Below are 22,608 nucleotides of genomic sequence, written 5' to 3' on the forward strand. Positions count from 1 at the left end.
TTTTGATACAAGGTTTGATCAATCCTATAATATTCTGTACTGTATATTTTTGTACATTTTTAACATTGCTTTTATTATTATATTATTTGATACACTGTTTTTATGTATAGCATGGATCCATGCATTAAATGTGATAATATTTTTAATAGGGTTTTATTTGTTAAATTATACTCATAGGTTAGTTTATTCCTTTGCCTATTCGCGCATTAGGCGCTCCTTTAGCATATCTTTATCCTGATTTTCACATTATTGGGTAAGCTAGGGACCCTTAGCCTATAGGAGCCATAGGATTTATACTACGTCTAGCGCTGTGAGATATCCTCGTTTCTTCATTATAAATAATGATAGTAAAGAAAACAAAAAAACAAATCTTTGTTTGGAAGTATTTTATTGCCCTTTTTTAAATAAAAACAGCAGTAATAAATTATAATTTTTATTTCTTCATGTACCATATTATTTTACCTTTTTGTTTTCATTAACTAAAATCATTGTACCTAATTCAAACGTTGTTACACATATGCAGTTTTTATAGAAGCCAAATATGCTAAGTTCTGCTTTGTCACAACAAAGTCGTTTCAGTCACAGGATGTATTACGCATTTTGCTTGAGAGTGCAATTTTTAATACAAATAATTTAAATTAAAGGCTTAAATATATTATAAATATGACACATACACAAAACAATGTCCCTTTCTGGAGATTAAATAATCAAATTGCACATTCTTCACAGTTCAATAAAATTACCAATTTCACTTCTAATGTACCAAGCTGAACAAAATGACAAAAAAAGCATTCCATCAGCTACAGGGTACAGTGAAATGCAGCCACCAATTTAATTTGCCAGTTTAGCATTTAAAGTTCTAAAGATATAGGCTGCACACACACGTCTTTGGTACACATAGCACCTTCATTAAAATAAAACATTTTTACAAATTTAAAAATATATAAAAAATTTTAAATAATCAAGGCACAAAGCCCACTCTACACATAAGGTATATGCCCCATTTTCGATTAAAAGTAGGCAAAGGTTACAAGTTATGCAGTAAAACATATCAATTAAATATTTGTTTTGTTTTATTTTATTTATTTTTGTTACTATACCCGAGATATTTTTCTCAGCATTCTACAATAGCATTTATTAATAAAAGCCATTTAAATGGCTATTTAAAAAATCTGTCAATTGTGTTTGTAGAGCTGCTTGTTTTTGCTTTCTTTGATACTGGATTCTGGCTCGCTGCCCCAGATCTGTAAGAAAAAAATATATACACAAATAGATAAATATATAAAGCTAATACGGAATAAGACTTTATAGACATTGATTTATTACATATATTACATTTGATATTACATCTAGCAGATGCTTTGATTAAACCTCGTTTTTAAAAAGTGGATTAGCAAATCACTAACACATAATAATGAAATTAAACATATACTGCATAGGTTAATGAAAAGTAATGTCAGTATTAATATATTCAGTGATTAAATCAGTGTATCAGTACACCCTGAGGCATCACAAAAAAACATAATTTATGCTTACCTGATAAATTTATTTCTCTTGTAGTGTATTCAGTCCACGGATCATCCATTACTTATGGGATATATTCCCTTCCCAACAGGAAGTTGCAAGAGGATCACCCAAAGCAGAGCTGCTATATAGCTCCTCCCCTCACATGTCATATCCAGTCATTCGACCGAAACAACACAAGAAGTGTTGACTGGAGTTTTAATTAAAATTTAGATCTGCCTTAAAAAAGACAGGGCGGGCCGTGGACTGAATACACTACAAGAGAAATAAATTTATCAGGTAAGCATAAAATATGTTTTCTCTTGTTAAGTGTATTCAGTCCACGGATCATACATTACTTATGGGATACCAATACCAAAGCTAAAGTACACGGATGATGGGAGGGACAAGGCAGGAACTTAAACGGAAGGAACCACTGCCTGTAGAACCTTTCTCCCAAAAACAGCCTCCGAAGAAGCAAAAGTGTCAAATTTGTAAAATTTTTAAAAAGTGTGAAGCGAAGACCAAGTTGCAGCCTTACAAATCTGTTCAACAGAGGCCTCATTCTTAAAGGCCCAGGTGGAAGCCACAGCTCTAGTGGAATGAGCTGTAATTCTTTCAGGGGGCTGCTGTCCAGCAGTCTCATAGGCTAAACGTATTATGCTACGAAGCCAAAAGGAGAGAGAGGTTGCCGAAGCTTTTTGACCTCTCCTCTGTCCAGAGTACACGACAAACAGGGAAGAAGTTTGACGAAAATCTTTAGTTGCCTGTAAATAGAACTTCAGGGCACGGACTACGTCCAGATTATGCAAAAGTCGTTCCTTCTTTGAAGAAGGATTAGGACATAATGATGGAACAACAATCTCCTGATTGATATTCCTGTTAGAAACTACCTTAGGTAAAAACCCAGGTTTAGTACGCAGAACTACCTTGTCTGAATGGAAAATCAGATAAGGAGAATCACAATGTAAGGCAGATAACTCAGAGACTCTTCGAGCCGAGGAAATAGCCATCAAAAACAGAACTTTCCAAGATAAAAGCTTAATATCAATGGAATGAAGGGGTTCAAACGGAACCCCTTGAAGAACTTTAAGAACCAAGTTTAAGCTCCACGGAGGAGCAACAGTCTTAAACACAGGCTTAATCCTAGCAAAAAGCCTGACAAAAAACCTGGACGTCTGGAACTTCTGCCAGACGTTTGTGTAAGAGAATAGACAGAGCAGAAATCTGTCCCTTTAACGAACTAGCAGATAAGCCCTTTTCTAAACCCTCTTGTAGAAAGGACAATATCCTAGGAATCCTAACCTTACTCCATGAGTAACTCTTGGATTTGCACCAATATAAATATTTACGCCATATCTTATGGTAAATTTTTCTGGTAACAGGCTTCCGTGCCTGTATTAAGGTATCAATAACTGACTCCGAGAAGCCACGCTTTGATAGGATCAAGCGTTCAATCTCCATGCAGTCAGTCTCAGAGAAATTAGATTTGGATGGTTGAAAGGACCTTGTATTAGAAGGTCCTGCCTCAGAGGCAGAGACCATGGTGGACAGGACGACATGTCCACTAGGTCTGCATACCAGGTCCTGCGTGGCCACGCAGGCGCTATCAGAATCACCGATGCTCTCTCCTGTTTGATCTTGGCAATCAGTCAAGGTAGCAGCGGAAATGGTGGAAACACATAAGCCATGTTGAAAACCCAAGGGGCTGCCAGAGCATCTATCAGCGCCGCTCCCTGGTCCCTGGACCTGGATCCGTAACAAGGAAGCTTGGCGTTCTGGCGAGACGCCATGAGATCCAGTTCTGGTTTGCCCCAACGATGAATCAGTTGAGCGAAGACCTCCGGATGAAGTTCCCACTCCCCCGGATGAAAAGTCTGGCGACTTAGAAAGTCCGCCTCCCAGTTCTCCACGCCTGGGATGTAGATCGCTGACAGGTGGCAAGAGTGAGACTCTGCCCAGCGAATTATCTTTGAGACTTCCAACATCGCTAGGGAACTCCTGGTTCCCCCTTGATGGTTGATGTAGGCCACAGTCGTGATGTTGTCCGACTGAAATCTGATGAAGCTCAGTGTTGCTAACTGAGGCCAAGCTAGAAGAGCATTGAATATTGCTCTCAACTCCAGAATATTTATTGGGAGGAGCTTCTCCTCCTGAGTCCATAATCCCTGAGCCTTCAGGGAGTTCCAGACTGCGCCCCAACCTAGAAGGCTGGCATCTGTTGTTACAATTGTCCAATCTGGCCTGCGAAAGGTCATCCCCTTGGACAGATGGACCCGAGAAAGCCACCAGAGAAGAGAATCTCTGGTCTCTTTATCCAGATTTAGTAGAGGGGACAAATCTGAGTAATCCCCATTCCACTGACTTAGCATGCATAATTGCAGAGGTCTGAGATGCAGGCGTTCAAATGGTACTATGTCCATTGCTGCTACCATTAAGCCGATTACTTCCATGCACTGAGCTACTGACGGGCGTGGAATGGAATGAAGGACACGGCAAGCATTCAGAAGCTTTGATAACCTGGACTCCGTCAGGTAAATCTTCATCTCTATAGAATCTATAAGAGTCCCCAGAAAGGGAACTCTTGTGAGTGGTAATAGAGAACTCTTTTCCACGTTCACCTTCCATCCATGCAACCTCAGAAATGCCAGAACTATCTCTGTATGAGACTTGGCAATTTGAAAACTTGCCGCTTGTATTAGAATGTCGACTAGGTACAGAGCCACCGCTATGCCTTGCGGTCTTAGCACCGCTAGAAGTGAGCCCAGAACCTTTGTAAAAATTCTCGGGGCCGTAGCTAACCCGAAGGGAAGAGCTACAAACTGGCAATGCCTGTCTAGAAAGGCAAATCTTAGGTACCGATAATGATCTTTGTGAATCGGTATATGAAGGTAGGCATCCTTTAAGTCTACTGTGGTCATGTATTGACCCTCTTGGATCATGGGTAGGATGGTTCGAATAGTTTCCATTTTGAATGATGGAACTCTTAGGAATTTGTTTAAGATTTTTAGGTCCAAGATTGGTCTGAAGGTTCCCTCTTTCTTGGGAACCACAAACAGATTTGAGTAAAAACCTTGCCCTTGTTCCGTCCGCGGAACTGGGTGGATCACCCCCATTACTAAGAGGTCTTGTACTCAGCGTAGAAATGCCTCTTTCTTTATTTGGTTTGCTGATAACCTTGAAAGATGAAATCTCCCTTGTGGAGGAGAAACTTTGAAGTCCAGAAGATATCCCTGAGATATGATCTCCAACGCCCAGGGATCCTGGACATCTCTTGCCCAAGCCTGGGCGAAGAGAGAAAGTTTACCCCCCACTAGATCCGTTTCCGGATAGGGGGCCCTCTCTTCATGCTGTCTTAGGGGCAGAAGTAGGTTTTCTGGCCTGCTTGCCCTTGTTCCAGGACTGGTTAGCTTTCCAGCCCTGTCTAACGAGCAACAGTTCCTTCCTGTTTTGGAGCGGAGGAAGTTGATGCTGCTCCTGCCTTGAAGTTACGAAAGGCACGAAAATTAGACTGTTTGGCCTTTGATTTGGCCCTGTCCTGAGGAAGAGTATGACCCTTACCTCCAGTAATGTCAGCAATAATTTCTTTCAAGCCGGGCCCGAATAAGGTCTGCCCCTTGAAAGGAATATTAAGCAATTTAGATTTAGAAGTCACGTCAGCTGACCAGGATTTAAGCCATAGCGCTCTGCGCGCCTGGATGGCGAATCCGGAGTTCTTAGCCGTTAGTTTGGTTAAATGTACAACGGCATCAGAAACAAATGCATTAGCTTTAAGCTTGTCCATAATCTCATCCAATGGAGCTGTGCGAATGGCCTCTTCCAGAGACTCAAACCAGAATGCCGCAGCAGCAGTGACAGGCGCAATGCATGCAAGGGGCTGTAAGATAAAACCTTGTTGAACAAACATTTTCTTAAGGTAACCTTCTAATTTTTTATCCACTGGATCCGAAAAAGCACAACTATCCTCCACCGGGATAGTGGTACGTTTAGCTAAAGTAGAAACTGCTCCCTCCACCTTAGGGACCGTCTGCCATAAGTCTCGTGTGGTGGCGTCTATTGGAAACATTTTCCTAAATATCGGAGGAGGGGAAAAGGGCACACCGGGTCTATCCCACTCCTTGCTAATAATCTCTGTAAGCCTTTTAGGTATAGGAAAAACGTCAGTACACACCGGTACCGCAAAGTATCTATCCAGCCTACATATTTTCTCTGGAACTGCAACCGTGTTACAATCATTCAGAGCCGCTAATACCTCCCCTAGCAATACACGGTCTCCCTGGATCAGATCCGTCACCCACAGAATGAAGCTCTCCGTCCTCATGTTCTGCAAATTGTGACGCAGTATCGGACATGGCTCTCACATCATCAGCGCGCTCTGTCCTTAACCCAGAGCTATCGCGCTTGCCTCTTAATTCTGGCAATTTAGATAATACCTCTGTCATAACAGCAGCCATGTCTTGCAAAGTGATTTGTATGGGCCTCTCTGATGTACTTGGCGCCACAATATCACGCGCCTCCTGAGCGGGAGGCGAAGGTACTGACACGTGAGGAGAGTTAGTCGGCATAACTTCCCCCTCGTTGTCTGGTGATAATTTCTTTACAGATAAAGATTTTAGAACTTTTATTCAAAGTGACATCAATACACCTAGTACACATATTTCTATGGGGCTCCACATTGGCCTTCAAACATAGTGAACAAACAGATTCATCTGTGTCAGACATGTTTAAACAGACTAGCAATGAGACTAGCAAGCTTGGAAAATCCTTTCAAATAAGTTTACAAGCAATATAAAAAACGCTACTGCGCCTTTAAGAAGCACAAAAAATTGTCACAGTTGAAATAACAATGAACCAAATCAGTTATAGCAACCACATTTTCACAGTAAATGTATTAAGTTAGCAAAGCATTGCACCCACTAGCAAATGGATGATTAACCCCTTAATACCCAAAACGGATAATCAATTTAACAATTAACGTTTTTATCACAGTCAAACACACTGTCACAGGTCTGCTGTGACTGATTACCTCCCTCAAAATGAATTTTGAAGACCCCTGAGCTCTCTAGAGACGTCCTGGACCAAGGAGGAAGAAGCAGGAAGACTGTGACTGAATTTTTACTGCGCAAAAAAGCGCTAAAATAGGCTCCTCCCACTCATATTACAACAGTGGGAAACCTCAGTTAACCGTTTCTATGCAGAAATATACGACAGCCATGTGGAAAAAATCATGCCCCAAAAGATTTATCACCAAAGTACCTCACAAAAACGAATAACATGCCAGTAAACGTTTTAAACATACATTTTAAAAGTTAGGTAGTGTTATTAATAAGCCTGCTACCAGTCGCTTCTACTGCAGTTAAGGCTCATACATTACTTCAGTATTAACAGTATTTTCTTAGTCAAATTCCATTCCTTAGAAAATTACTTATTGCACATACATTCATCAGCCTGATACCAGTCGCTACTGCATTTAAGACTGTACTTACATTACATCGGTATCAGCAGTATTTTCTTAGTCAATTCCATTCCTTAGAAAAATATTCTACTGCACATACCTCATCTGCAGGGGACCCCCATGCTATTCCCTTTCTGAAGTTACCCCACTCCTCAGAATGTGCGAGAACAGCCAGTGGATCTTAGTTACTTCTGCTAAGATCATAGAAAACGCAGGCAGATTCTTCTTCTAAATACTGCCTGAGAGAAAAAAACAGCACACTCCGGTGCCATTTAAAATAACAAACTTTTGATTGAAGAAATAATTAAGTATAAAAAACTCCACTCTATAATTAAGTATAAAAAACTCCACTCTCCTCTCACACCTTCCTACTATGTTAGTTGCAAGAGAATGACTGGGTATGACATGTGAGGGGAGGAGCTATATAGCAGCTCTGCTTTGGGTGATCCTCTTGCAACTTCCTGTTGGGAAGGGAATATATCCCATAAGTAATGGATGATCCGTGGACTGAATACACTTAACAAGAGAAAATAAAGCAAAGGGTCAAAAGATGCCACAGAGCTTGTATAGTTTTTGTCTCGACTATAAATATGAAACCTTTAGAGATCTTAGACAAACGTTTTGTAATATTGCCTCCACACACTTGTTAGTTTACAGAATTTTATTTTTAAATCATTGTATTATAAGGTAGAAGAAATCCACAACACATCAAAACTGGCAGCACAGAGATTTGGCAGCCCTGGCACTGTCCATCACCAAAGTGCCCAGTTGTATTATATTAATGGAATCTTTTATGGGTAACAGGCAACATATAGAATAAAATTGTGGTATTTTAAGGTTAGCTTATTTCATTTCAAATTAGTAAACAAATGTACTAACATCCTCAAAAATATATTCACAGTGTCACAAGGATTTTCAAAAGTATGCTTCAGAGAAATAATACATCAGAAAGCATTGGGTACCACTGATTTAGCAGATCAAACTCAAACTGAAAGGCCGATAACAAAAAAGAGAACAAGATTTACCTTTTGTTATGAAGTATGTGCCTTTTATGGTAAAAAAAATCTTCAAAAAATAAATAAAAAAATGAACCTGATGAATCACATCTGCCCATGCATACATGCCACACCATACTGGAGCATATATTGCATACCTTCCATGTGTGGCTAGGTATTAGGAAATCAGGAGTTTTAGGGGGGTGTCACCACTTTGTAGTTGGGATTATGATGGAGAGGGTGTGATATTAAAAAGATACAAAAACATAACAGCCTAAACAAATCTAGTACAGGAGGAAGAGGGCCCTACTCCCAAGAGCTTACAGTCTATAGGTTTAGGGTGCAGAGACAAAAGGTTTGGGGTAGCTTGTCACATGTATTGTAGTTACAGCAGTGAGTCACCATATAGTCCAAAGCTGTGCTACAATGGGTTGCTTTCCAAACAAAAACAAAATGACACTATTTTGTAAAACCTGAAAAAGCATAAATAATATTAAAACCCTTTAAAGAACCACCGTGTTTTACACAATGTATGGAAAAAAGTCTGCAACTGCAATAAGGCACCACACATGGACTAAATCCCGGATGTGAAAAAAACTTTAACCCACCAGGTTGTTAAACTCCCTCAAAAGAGACCTCTCCTATTTTGAACATAAGGGCAATACATTACAATGTTGTAGAGTCCTACATACCTATTTTTTATTGTTGACTACAAAAATTTAAATAAAGAAAATATATATAAAAAACACTACAAAGAATGTGTGCCAAACTTATCAGACAATGATTCTAGCATACTGTAAAGCAGTGTTTCCCAACTCCAGTCCTCAGGGTCCTTAATTTATTGTATCTATACTAGAGCACAGGTCAACTGATCAGCTGATGGGTGAACTGATTATTTCACCTGTGCTCTAGTTAGGATATAATGAATATGTGGCCTGTTAAGAGCCCTGAGGACTGGGTTTGGGAAATACTGCCTTAAAGGCAGCCTCACAAGGCTTTCAGATAACACACGCAAAATTAAAGGGATGTCAAACATTCTGTTTCATTGTTGAATTACACTGAATACAATTTTTTTCTTTCATGATTCAGATAGAGCATGAAATTTTAAACAACTTTCTAATTTACTCCTATTATCAACATATCTACGTTCTCTTGCTATCTTTATTTGAAAAAGAAAGTCCAGAACCTTGGACAGAACTTGTTTATTGGTGGATGAATTTATCCACCAATCAGCAAGAACAACCCAGGTTTTTCACCAAAATGGGCCGGCATCTAAACTTACATACTTGCTTTTCAAATAAAGATAACAAGACAACGAAGAACATTTGCTAATAGGAGTAAATTAGAAAGTTGCTTAAAATTGCATGCTCTATCTGAATCACAAAACAAAAATTTGGGTTCAGTGTCCCTTTAATATAAAGCATTACAATATGTATTATTCATCTATATGAATGGATTTTACCTTTTATTTATTTTTTACACTACATTTGTGCAGTGTCTTTTACTTCCTGTCAGAGCCCTACAAGGCGGAGGAGGCCTTTGCAGGAAGGTTTATCTTAGTCTGATGTCATAAAACTTCAAGGCTAATGAATAGACTAGATAACAGGGAGTCAGATTGGCTCATGCCCAGAACTGACAGAGTTAAACGTAGGTTTTCAAAATTCTCCACTCATCACACTGGGTGGTGGTGGTGGGGGGGGGGTTACACTGAGAATTTCGAAGTGCTGATTTTTTAAGAAATCAAGTAAGTTGTTTGCTGTTTGTTTTTATGTTCATTTTGATTTAACTTGTTTCTTTTTTTATCAACAGAGCATTGTTTAATATCCCTTTAAGTGACAATAAGAATGCCACTGTACTAAGCGGATCACTGTATCAAGTGTAAATTAGGTATAAAATTGTGCCATCTATGAGCTATCTGGATAAAACCTGCATGTACTGTGAAACTTTTTTCTCTTACTAAATGTGCATGGTTACTAAAACTTAACAAGCCAGGATTCCAGAATCTTCACTGAGTATTAATCTTGGAAAATCAGCCATATGCTGTTGGAGTCAACCTAAAATCTTTATACTTAAAGGGATACCGAACCCGAGTTTTTTCTTTCATGATTCAGATAGAGCATGCAATTTTAAGCAAGTTTCAAATTTACGCCTATTATGCATTTTTCTTCGTTCTCTTGGTATCTTTATTTGAAAAAGCAGGAGCACAGGAGCAGGCCTATTTTTGGTTCAGCACCTGGGTAGCGCTGGTTGATTGGTGGTTACATTTAGACACCAATCAGAAAGCACTATCCAGGTTCTGAACCAAAGATGGGCTGGCTAGTAAGCTTACATTCCTGCTTTTTGAAATAAAGTTTCCAAGAGAATGAAGAAAAATTACTAACAATTGCAAGCTGGAAAAAACATAATTTATGCTTACCTGATAAATTTATTTCTCTTGTAGTGTATCCAGTCCACGGATCATCCATTACTTGTGGGATATTCTCCTTCCCAACAGGAAGTTGCAAGAGGATCACCCACAGCAGAGCTGCTATATAGCTCCTCCCCTCACTGCCATATCCAGTCATTCGACCGAAACAAGACGAGAAAGGAGAAACCATAGGGTGCAGTGGTGACTGTAGTTTAATTAAAATTTAGACCTGCCTTAAAAGGACAGGGCGGGCCGTGGACTGGATACACTACAAGAGAAATAAATTTATCAGGTAAGCATAAATTATGTTTTCTCTTGTTAAGTGTATCCAGTCCACGGATCATCCATTACTTGTGGGATACCAATACCAAAGCTAAAGTACACGGATGATGGGAGGGACAAGGCAGGAACTTAAATGGAAGGAACCACTGCCTGTAGAACCTTTCTCCCAAAAACAGCCTCCGAAGAAGCAAAAGTGTAAAATTTTGAAAATTTTGAAAAGGTGTGAAGCGAAGACCAAGTTGCAGCCTTGCAAATCTGTTCAACAGAGGCCTCATTTCTAAAGGCCCAGGTGGAAGCCACAGCTCTAGTAGAATGAGCTGTAATCCTTTCAGGGGGCTGCTGTCCAGCAGTCTCATAGGCTAAGTGTATTATGCTCCGAAGCCAAAAGGAGAGAGAGGTTGTCGAAGCTTTTTGACCTCTCCTCTGTCCAGAGTAAACGACAAACAGGGCAGATGTTTGACGAAAATCTTTAGTAGCCTGTAAGTAAAACTTCAAGGCATGGACTACGTCCAGATTATGCAAAAGACGTTCCTTCTTTGAAGAAGGATTAGGACACAATGATGGAACAACAATCTCTTGATTGATATTCCTGTTAGAAACCACCTTAGGTAAAAACCCAGGTTTGGTACGCAGAACTACCTTGTCTGAATGAAAAATCAGATAAGGAGAATCACAATGTAAGGCAGATAACTCAGAGACTCTTCGAGCCGAGGAAATAGCCATCAAAAACAGAACTTTCCAAGATAAAAGTTTAATATCAATGGAATGAAGGGGTTCAAACGGAACTCCCTGAAGAACTTTAAGAACCAAGTTTAAGCTCCACGGGGGAGCAACAGTTTTAAACACAGGCTTAATCCTAACCAAAGCCTGACAAAATGCCTGGACATCTGGAACTTCTGCCAGACGCTTGTGCAAAAGAATAGACAGAGCAGAGATCTGTCCTTTTAAAAAACTAGCTGATAAGCCTTTGTCCAAACCCTCTTGGAGAAAGGACAATATCCTAGGAATCCTAACCTTACTCCATGAGTAACTCTTGGATTCACACCAATAAAGATATTTACGCCATATCTTATGGTAGATTTTCCTGGTGACAGGCTTCCGAGCCTGTATTAAGGTATCAATGACTGACTCGGAGAAGCCACGCCTTGATAGAATCAAGTGTTCAATCTCCATGCAGTCAGTCTCAGAGAAATTAGATTTGGATGATTGAAAGGACCCTGTATTAGAAGGTCCTGCCTCAGAGGCAGAGTCCATGGTGGAAGAGATGACATGTCCACTAGGTCTGCATACCAGGTCCTGCGTGGCCACACAGGCGCTATCAGAATCACCGATGCTCTCTCCTGTTTGATTTTGGCAATCAGTCGAGGGAGCAGAGGAAACGGTGGAAACACATAGGCCAGGTTGAAGAACCAAGGAGCTGCTAGAGCATCTATCAGCGTTGCTCCCGGGTCCTTGGACCTGGATCCGTAACAAGGAAGCTTGGCGTTCTGGCGAGAAGCCATGAGATCCAGTTCTGGTTTGCCCCAACGATGGACCAGTTGAGTAAACACCTCCGGATGGAGTTCCCACTCCCCCGGATAAAATGTCTGACGACTTAGAAAATCCGCCTCCCAGTTCTCTACGCCTGGATGTGGATCGCTGACAGGTGGCAAGAGTGAGACTCTGCCCAGCGAATTATCTTTGAGACTTCTAACATCGCTAGGGAACTCCTGGTTCCCCCTTGATGGTTGATGTAAGCCACAGTCGTTGTCCGACTGAAATCTGATGAACCTCAGTGTTGCTGAGGCCAAGCTAGAAGAGCATTGAATATTGCTCTTAACTCCAGAATATTTATTGGGAGGAGTTTCTCCTCCTGAGTCCACGATCCCTGAGCCTTCAGGGAGTTCCAGACTGCGCCCCAACCTAGAAGGCTGGCATCTGTTGTTACAATCGTCCAATCTGGCCTGCGAAAGGTCATACCCTTGGACAGATGGACCCGAGAAAGCCACCAGAGAAGAGAATCTCTGGTCTCTTGATCCAGATTTAGTAGAGGGGACAAATCTGAGTAATCACCATTCCACTGACTTAGCATGCATAATTGCAGCGGTCTGAGATGCAGGCGCGCAAATGGCACTATGTCCATTGCCGCTACCATTAAGCCGATTACTTCCATGCACTGAGCCACTGACGGGCGTGGAATGGAATGAAGGACACGGCAAGCATTTAGAAGTTTTGATAACCTGGACTCCGTCAGGTAAATTTTCAACTCTACAGAATCTATAAGAGTCCCTAGGAAGGAGACTCTTGTGAGTGGTGATAGAGAACTCTTTTCCACGTTCACTTTCCACCCATGCGACCTCAGAAATGCCAGAACTATCTCTGTATGAGATGGATCACTCCCATTACTAGGAGGTCTTGCACACAGCTTAGGAATGCCTCTTTCTTTATCTGGTTTGCTGATAACCTTGAAAGATGAAATCTCCCTTGTGGAGGAAAAGCTTTGAAGTCCAGAAGATATCCCTGAGATATGATCTCCAACGCCCAGGGATCCTGAACATCTCTTGCCCACGCCTGGGCGAAGAGAGAAAGTCTGCCCCCCACTAGATCCGTTTCCGGATAGGGGGCCGTTCCTTCATGCTGTCTTGGGGGCAGCAGCAGGCTTTCTGGCCTGCTTGCCCTTGTTCCAGGACTGGTTAGGTTTCCAGGCCTGTCTGGAATGAGCAACAGTTCCCTCTTGTTTTGAAGCGGAGGAAGTTGATGCTGCTCCTGCCTTGAAATTTCGAAAGGCACGAAAATTAGACTGTTTGGCCTTTGATTTGGCCCTGTCCTGAGGAAGGGTATGACCCTTGCCTCCAGTAATCTCAGCAATAATTTCCTTCAAGCCAGGCCCGAATAAGGTCTGCCCCTTGAAAGGAATGTTGAGTAATTTAGACTTTGAAGTCACGTCAGCTGACCAGGATTTAAGCCATGGATGGCGAATCCGGAATTCTTAGCCATTAGTTTAGTCAAATGAACAATGGCATCAGAAACAAATGAGTTAGCTAGCTTAAGCGTTCTAAGCTTGTCAATAATTTCATTCAATGGAGCTGTCTGGATGGTCTCTTCCAGGGCCTCAAACCAGAATGCCGCCGCAGCAGTGACAGGCGCAATGCATGCAAGGGGCTGTAAAATAAAACCTTGTTGAATAAACATTTTCTTAAGGTAACCGTCCAATTTTTTATCCATTGGATCTGAAAAAGCACAAATGTCCTCAACCGGGATAGTGGTACGCTTTGCTAAAGTAGAAACTGCTCCCTCCACCTTAGGGACCGTCTGCCATAAGTCCCGTGTAGTGGCGTCTATTGGAAACATTTTTCTAAATATAGGAGGTGGGGAAAAGGGCACACCGGGTCTATCCCACTCCTTGCTAATAATTTCTGTAAGCCTTTTAGGTATAGGAAAAATGTCAGTACACACCGGCACCGCATAGTATCTATCCAGCCTACACAATTTATCTAGAATTGCGACTGTGTTATAGTCATTCAGAGCAGCTAATACCTCCCCAAGCAATACACGGGGGTTCTCAAGCTTAAATTTAAAAATAGAAATCTCTGAATCAGGTTTCCCCGAGTCAGAGATGTCACCCACAGACTGAAGCTCTCCGTCCTCATGTTCTGCATATTGTGACAGTATCAGACATGGCTCTAACAGCATTTGCGCGCTCTGTATCTCTCCTAACCCCAGAGCTATCGCACTTGCCTCTTAATTCAGGCAATCTAGATAATACCTCTGACAGGGTATTATTCATGATTGCAGCCATGTCCTGCAAGGTAATCGCTATGGGCGTCCCTGATGTAATTGGCGCCATATTAGCTTGCGTCCCCTGAGCGGGAGGCGAATGGTCTGACACGTGGGGAGAGTTAGTCGGCATAACTTCCCCCTCGACAGAACCCTCTGGTGATAATTCTTTTATAGATAAAGACTGATCTTTACTGTTTAAGGTGAAATCAATACATTTAGTACACATTCTCCTATGGGGCTCCACCATGGCTTTCAAACATAATGAACAAGTAGGTTCCTCTGTGTCAGACATGTTTAAACAGACTAGCAATGAGACTAGCAAGCTTGGAAAACACTTTAAAACAAGTTTACAAGCAATATAAAAAACGTTACTGCGCCTTTAAGAAACACAGATTTTCCCAAATTTTGAAATAACAGTGAAAAAATGCAGTTACACTAACGAAATTTTTACAGTGTATGTAATAAGTTAGCAGAGCATTGCACCCACTTGCAAATGGATGATTAACCCCTTAATACCAAAAACGGAATAACAAATGACAAAAACGTTTTTTAAACAGTCACAACAACTGTCACAGCTCTACTGTGGCTTTTTACCTCCCTCAATACGACTTTTGAAGCCTTTTGAGCCATTCAGAGAAGTCCTGGATCATGCAGGAAGAAGCTGGATGTCTGTGTCTGTAATTTTTGCTGTGCAAAAAAACACTAAAATAGGCCCCTCCCACTCATATTACAACAGTGGGAAGCCTCAGGGAACTGTTTCTAGGCAAAATTCAAGCCAGCCATATGGAAAAAACTAGGCCCCAATAAGTTTTATCACCAAACATATGTAAAAAACGATTAAACATGCCAGCAAACGTTTTAAAATACACTATTATAAGAGTATGTATCTCTATTAATAAGCCTGATACCAGTCGCTATCACTGCATTTAAGGCTTTACTTACATTACTTCGGTATCAGCAGCATTTTCTAGCAAATTCCATCCCTAGAAAAATATTTTAACTGCACATACCTTATTACAGGAAAACCTGCACGCTATTCCCCCTCACAGAATATGTGAGAACAGCAAAGGATCTTAGTTACTTCTGCTAAGATCATAGAAAACGCAGGCAGATTCTTCTTCTAAATACTGCCTGAGATAAACAGTACACTCCGGTACCATTTAAAAATAACAAACTTTTGATTGAAGAAATAAACTAAGTATAAAACACCACAGTCCTCTTACGACCTCCATCTTAGTTGAGAGTTGCAAGAGAATGACTGGGTATGGCAGTGAGGGGAGGAGCTATATAGCAGCTCTGCTGTGGGTGATCCTCTTGCAACTTCCTGTTGGGAAGGAGAATATCCCACAAGTAATGGATGATCCGTGGACTGGATACACTTAACAAGAGAAAATAAAACAATTGTACTAGAATTTAAAAACAAAGCATAATTCCAGACTTTGAAAGCACAAAATTCATGTAGTATGTTGTACCGCTTATAAACAAAGGTTATCTTAAAGGGCCATAATATCCAAATGTTTAAACACTTGAAAGTGATGCAGCATAGCTGTAAAAAGCTGACTAGAAAATATCTCCTGAACATCTCTACGTAAAAAAGAAAGATATTTTACCTCAAAAGTTCCTCAGTAGCCACCTCCCATTGTAAAGGATTTCTAAGCAGCATTTTAGTGTGTCTGTCCTGGGACATCTGAAGGGATGAGCATCGTGCACTCTCATCTTATTTCACCAATCAGGTAAAGGAAGTTTACAATGAAATCTCATGAGAGTCAAGTCAAATCTCATGAGATCACAGTAAAAGTTCATGACCTCAGCACTGCTGATGCTGATTGGCTGCTGTTCATTTCTTCATTTTTTTTAATTTTCTTACCTGCAGCTGGGAGCAGTTGAGTATAACTTTTTAAACAGAACTTACTCTGCTGAGCTGAGGAGATTGTGAGGTAAAATATCTTCCTTTTTTACATAGAGATGCTCAGGTGCTATTTTCCTGTCAGCTTTTTACAGTTATACTGCATCAGTTTCAAGTGATTTAGGATATGAGTATTATGTCCCTTTAATCAAATTTAAAAGAACAGTTTACCCTAAATTTGTCTCCCATTTAATTTGTGCATAATGATTCATTTTACCTGAGTGAGTGTAGTAAACTGTTGAGAAATAACGACTTTACCTTTATTTTGACATTTGAAAAAGCTGATTTAGCATGAGATACCTATACTGAAACTTAAAGGGACAGTAAAGTAAAAAAAAAAAAACTTTCATGATTTAAATAGGGCATGCAATTTTAAACAACTTTCCAATTTACTTTTATTACCAATTTTGCCATGTTCTCTTAGTCGAAAGCTAAACCGAGGAGGTTCATATGCTAATTTATTAGACCTTGAAGGCCGCCTCTAATCTTAAAGCATTTTGACAGTTTTTCACCACTAGAGGGTGTTAGTTCATGTGTTTCACATAGATAACATTGAGCTCAGGCACGTGAAGCTCCTAGGAGTCAGCACTGATTGGCTAAAAATGCAAGTCTGTCAAAAGAACTGAAATAAGGGGGCAGTTTGCAGAGGCTTAGATACAAGGTAATCACAGAGGTAAAAAGTATATTATTATAACTGTGTTGGTTATGCAAAACTGGGGACTGGGTAATAAAGGGACTATCTACATTTTTAAACAACAACAATTCTGGAGTTTACTGTCCCTTTAATAAACCCCTTAAAGCCAGTGCTGTACTCTGCACGGTTCTAGTCGTTTAGCCTGTAGGGACCAGCTTCATACCCTGGGCTGTGTCGGTGCACCCTTGCTATTTCTGTATGCCTCAGGAGTGAAGCAGTGCAGAAATAGCGCAATGGAGGACACCCCAGGCTAGCGATCGAAGGGACAGGAATTGTTCCTGTGATCCCATGCCTGTCAGTGGGGTGCCTCCATTGTATCACATGCTGCTGTTGGAAGCCTGCATGTGAGGCTAGCCAGCAGCAGTACAGTAGCTGCGAAAAATGACAGTTACTGTGTATACTATCACTGTGACAGCCAGTCACAGTGATTGTATACTTAAAACGGAGCCTAGGGGGGCTGAGCCTGACTGAGCTTGGTGATGGCTGCTTAGTTCCCAAGCTCTGTGCTGCAAACATTAAAAAGCCAGTATTATAACAATATATTGCAAGCCAAGACCACAGGATTAAAGCTGCAAGAGTGTCTTAACTGGCACAAGAGAAATATGTGATACTTGCACAATTCAGGAACGCTTTCTACACTTTAATACCCCATTGAGGATATTCGCGCCAAAGCAGCATGCAGGAAAGAAGGCGCAAGTCCCGGTAGCTCAACCTGTCTCTCAACGGAGACGCCTCATACCCTGCAATCTCTCCCAGCGACTTACATCTGGAGGAGCCGACATCCATAACGCGCTACACCCGTGAGGCACTTTGAGCGCTGGAGGGATTTTAGAGCCGCTTCTCCCCGGCCCTAACGGGACTCCCAGGTAGGCCGCGAAAGCGGAAGGATATAATGGAGCAGAGCGGGTGAAGACTGCGACACGCAGCATATAATAGAAAAGCCTGGGGGGCGAAAAGATAGCTACATGAATAAAGCGGCAAGACAGGTGAAGTGATTACAGGGTCTTGTGAACTCAAGTAGTAACACATGGAACCGCCATATTAACATTGGAGGAGGCGAGGGGGTACAACTGATACCTAAGTGGGGATGGGGATATACCTATCATAAAGTTATTAGCAGTCTAAAGGATATATAAAGGACTGAAAAGAGGCTGATATTTTATACCCTGGGTAAAGTTGCTAAGTAGTTTCAACCATTTAAGTTTATAGAGGCCTGGTAAAGGCGCAATTACCCTACAGTATAACAGTGCTGAGAAGGATAAAAGGTATACAGAGGAGGGGACAAAAAGGAAAGACAATTCTGACACACAATAGGAGCTGCAGCTTCAATTAATTCATGCAAATGTGAAGGTAAAATTGAGTTAGGCTGTCCTACCCTTTCACCTACTTCCACTAACTAACTCTTGTGCTCACCAATTTGTACTGGGGACTTTGAATCTGGGACTTGGCTATCCCTGAGTGTTTTTTTCTCTTCTCTATCTTGGCTATTATGTCAGCTAGAAGACCACCTAGAGGAGAAAAGATACACAAATCTACAACAGTGAGCTCCTTTTTTAAACCCTCTAAGCAATCTAAGAACTCAGAATCACTAGCAATGGAGGACACAGGAGACTCAGAAACTGAATCTGCACCCTCCATTACAGATGTGGACAAGCATCCAGCGACAAAAGCTGACCTCAAAAACCTAATTTCTAAGCAAGATTTCGCTAACAACTTTGAAAAGTTATGGGAAAAAATGGACACTATGCATAATGCTGTAACTTCTAGTCTCACAGATATACGATCTGACCTAGCTGATTTGGGAGGCAGAATAGATGCTCTGGAAGAGCAAAATGACACTATTACAGAAGAATTAGCAGCGTCCTCTCAAACCATCCAGACACAACAACAGTCCATCGCAGATCTGCAGGATAAGGTTGACGATCTAGAAAATAGATCCCGCAGAAACAATATTAGATTGAAAGGAGTTCCAGAATCTATTGCTAGCTCAGATCTACCGACATATCTACAACAACTATTTCACAATATCACCGGAGAATCAGAGGAATCAGAATATGACATAGAGAGGGCACACAGGGCATTAAAGACAAAGCCCAGAGGAGAGGCACCACCCAGAGATATCATCATCAAGATGTCGTTTTTCCAAGATAAGGAAAAGATTCTTCAAGCCTCCAGGAACAAGCCAACGTTCAAATTTCAAGGGACGGTAATACAATTTTTTTCAGGACCTCAGCCTCCGAACACTTCAAAGAAGAAGTTCCTTGAGACCACTCACTTCTCTTTTGAGAAAACATCAAATTAAGTATAAATGGGGGTTCCCCTTTGCTTTGTATATCTTGAAAGACAATAAAACCATTACAATACATGAGCCAGAAGAAATCGACCAAACATGTAAACTCCTAGGACTAGAGTCCCCCCTCATCCCCACAGAAGACCACTCATCAAAACAAGCAGGCCCCCCTAAAAAACCAAATGGACAAAAGTGACCCGAAAAGGTACAAAGAAATAAGATCTCTAAAACTTCACCGCCAGGACAAATGGAAGTTCTTCACTACAGAGTTACCTCTCCAAACCCAAGAAGACTTCACACAAAGGTTACCCGGGATTAAGGGAGAGAATAATCTCTTGATGAGTTGACTTTTGCTGAATATCCTCATCCCTAGTCTCTTAGGCAGGGATCCTATAAAGGTTACATAAGGGAAAGCTATCCCTGACAAGGACTGAACAAATTTGTTGTTGTAATGTTTAATGTTAAAACAGAGTTTAAAAAGTTCATATTATGCTGACTTATCAAAGCTAGATATATTAATATGCAGGCAACCCTCTCATTAGCATAGGAATGTTAGATTCTGTGCTGGTAAAGGACCCGCGAGACGGGCATAAGTTTGTGTTATTCTTGTATTATTGTTTATTTTATTGTTTCTTTTATCTACTGTACTATTCTTTTGCTCTAACTTTATCTTATTCATCTCCCAAGGGCTCTGGGGCTTCCCTTCTCCCCCCTTCGCAAAGAAACAACCACACTCCCCCTCTTGGCGATGAGACCCATGCAACCTCAGAGAGACCACAGCGGCTCATAGCTGGTCTGGTAATGTTATGCACCCCTAACACAGCACACCCATGATACCCCAGATCCAGTTGATATCCCATAATGTTCAAGGGTTAAATACTAATGTCAAAAGGCGCACTGCTATGAATCAATACCAACACTTGGGAGCAAATATTATATTTCTCCAAGAAACCCACTTTACACAAGCTATTATCCCAAAATATTGGGCCAAACATTTCACACAACACTATCACGCTACAACAGATTAAAAAAAAGGGGAGTTTCGATATTGATCCATTCTAGCTTATCATTTGACCATGAATCCACCATTGCAGATAAAGATGGTAGATATATTTTAGTCAAAGGACGTCTTCAAGACGCTAATGTGGTTCTGTGCAATATCTACGCACCAAATGAAAACCAACACTCGTTTTTTCAGAATATCTCTGATTTACTCACCAACTGGTCCCAACACAAAATAATAGTAGCGGGAGACTTCAATATAACAATGAACAAACACATTGATAAGGGTACCAAACTATCTCCCAAACAGCTTAGACATAATAGAATAGTTAACGCCATACAGGAACACTTGACCCCACACTCACTTATAGATTCTTGGTCCACACTATATGGACAAACATCAGACACGACCTTTTATTCTTCAGCTCATAAACAGTACACAAGAATAGATTACATTTATACAAGCAAATATTGCAACCTCTATATGGTAACTCTAAGATTCACCCCTGTGTCTGGTCAGATCACTCTGTCCTCACTCTACACCTGGAAGGTTTGGTTGATACTTTGAGAACACGAACATGGACCTACAATCCACTACTTATCAAGGATCCCCTGATAGGGGAGAGACTTCATACGTTACTTACAGAATTCTGGAATATTAACAAAGGGTCCTCATCAAACCCCATTTCCCCATGGGCAGCACATAAAGCATACCTCAGAAAGCTACTTATTAGGGAAAAAGCAATACGCAACAAACAAAACAAGACTCTACTTTCACAACTTCATGACGAAATACAGGACCTGGAGACTCGACATAGACTAACTCGTAGGCAAGACTTACTACCCATGTTAGAGTCCAAGCGAACACACCTAGCCAAACTTCTAAATGACCACTCAATGAGAGCGATCCAGAGACTTAACACACAATACTATATCTACGCGAACAAACCGGACAAGTTTCTGGCTCACAAACTCAGGGAGAGATGCAAGGCATCCTCGCTATTATCCATAATGCTTCAATGTGGCACCTTAGTCTCTCACCCACAACAAATAGTGAATGCCTTTGCAGATTTCTACGGGAAACTATATGACGGAACCAAACTAATACACTCACAACAGGTAGCTTCTCAAACCGAGAAATTTTTAGAGGAAACAAAACTAAATTCCCTATCACAGGAAGACCTAGATAGCTTAAATACCCCCATAATTAATATGGAAGTTCTCAGGGTTATCAGAGACCTTAAGTCAGGGAAAGCGGCAGGCCCAGATGGATTTGCTAGCGAATACTATAAAGCATTTAAGGGAGTCTTGGTACCCCATCTTACTGACTTCTGTAATTGTGTTCTGGAGGGACATGATATCCCAGAAGACCTTTTGCAGGCAAGGATTGTGGTGATACCAAAACCAGGGAAAAATCACAAACTTTGTTCAAGTTATCGCCCCATCTCACTCATTAATCAAGATCTGAAGATCCTTACAAAAATATTAGCTAACCGCCTTAAACCTATCTTACCGAAATTGATCCACATGGACCAGGTGGGGTTTGTTACAGACAGGGAAGCACCAGATAACGTTCGTAGGTTAATCAACATCATAGAATATGTGGGAAAAACCAAGATGCCTTCTCTGCTTCTCTCGTTGGATGCAGAGAAGGCATTTGACAGAATAGATTGGAGATTCATGATGGCAGTTCTGCATCGGATGGGATTTCAGGGATCCTTTGTTACAGCTTTGAGAAAGATCTATTCTACACCAACGGCCCAGGTGTCCATATCAGGTTATAAATCGAAATCTTTCCCTATCCTAAATGGTACAAGACAAGGTTGCCCCCTGTCGCCCCTCATTTTTGCGTTGTGCATAGAACCGTTGGCAGCCAAAGACAGACAGTAGATATCTCGGGAGTAGCGATAGGGGACCAGGAATACAAACTAACACTATTTGCAGACGACATCTTACTCACACTGACTAGACCACTAATCTCCCTACCCAATCTGTACAAAATCCTAGAAGAATTTCCCCAAATTTCAGGATACAAAATTAACCATGACAAGTGTGAAGCATTATCACTAGGACTTCCACCACACACAGAAAAACTAATTGAAGCCAACTTTGATATGAAGTGGCCTGCACACTCTCGTAAGTACTTGGGGATCTACTTAACCCCACTAGTCAATCAATTATACAAACATAATTATGAAGTCATATATAAAAACATTAGTAAAGACCTGACTAAGTGGAGGCTGCATCCATTCTCATGGATGGGCAGGCTTGCATCTGTAAAGATGACGATTTTGCCCCGGGTACTATATTTATTT

General features: G+C 41.0%; 1 protein-coding gene across 3 annotated transcripts in view; it reads right to left on the reverse strand.

Annotated features, from left to right (window-relative positions):
• Window positions 1-371: 371 nt before the first annotated feature.
• The window catches only part of POLK (DNA polymerase kappa), a 399,961-nt gene continuing 377,724 nt past the window's right edge, over window positions 372-22,608 (reverse strand). For all 3 annotated transcript variants that reach the window (XM_053701396.1, XM_053701394.1, XM_053701393.1), the window contains one exon: window positions 372-1,244. In XM_053701396.1, coding sequence (XP_053557371.1) covers window positions 1,160-1,244 — 85 coding nt within the window. In that variant the 3' untranslated portion in view covers window positions 372-1,159. The remainder of the gene's footprint in view (window positions 1,245-22,608) is intronic.

Source organism: Bombina bombina, chromosome 2, assembly GCF_027579735.1.
Source record: "Bombina bombina isolate aBomBom1 chromosome 2, aBomBom1.pri, whole genome shotgun sequence".
Classification (NCBI taxonomy): domain Eukaryota; kingdom Metazoa; phylum Chordata; class Amphibia; order Anura; family Bombinatoridae; genus Bombina; species Bombina bombina.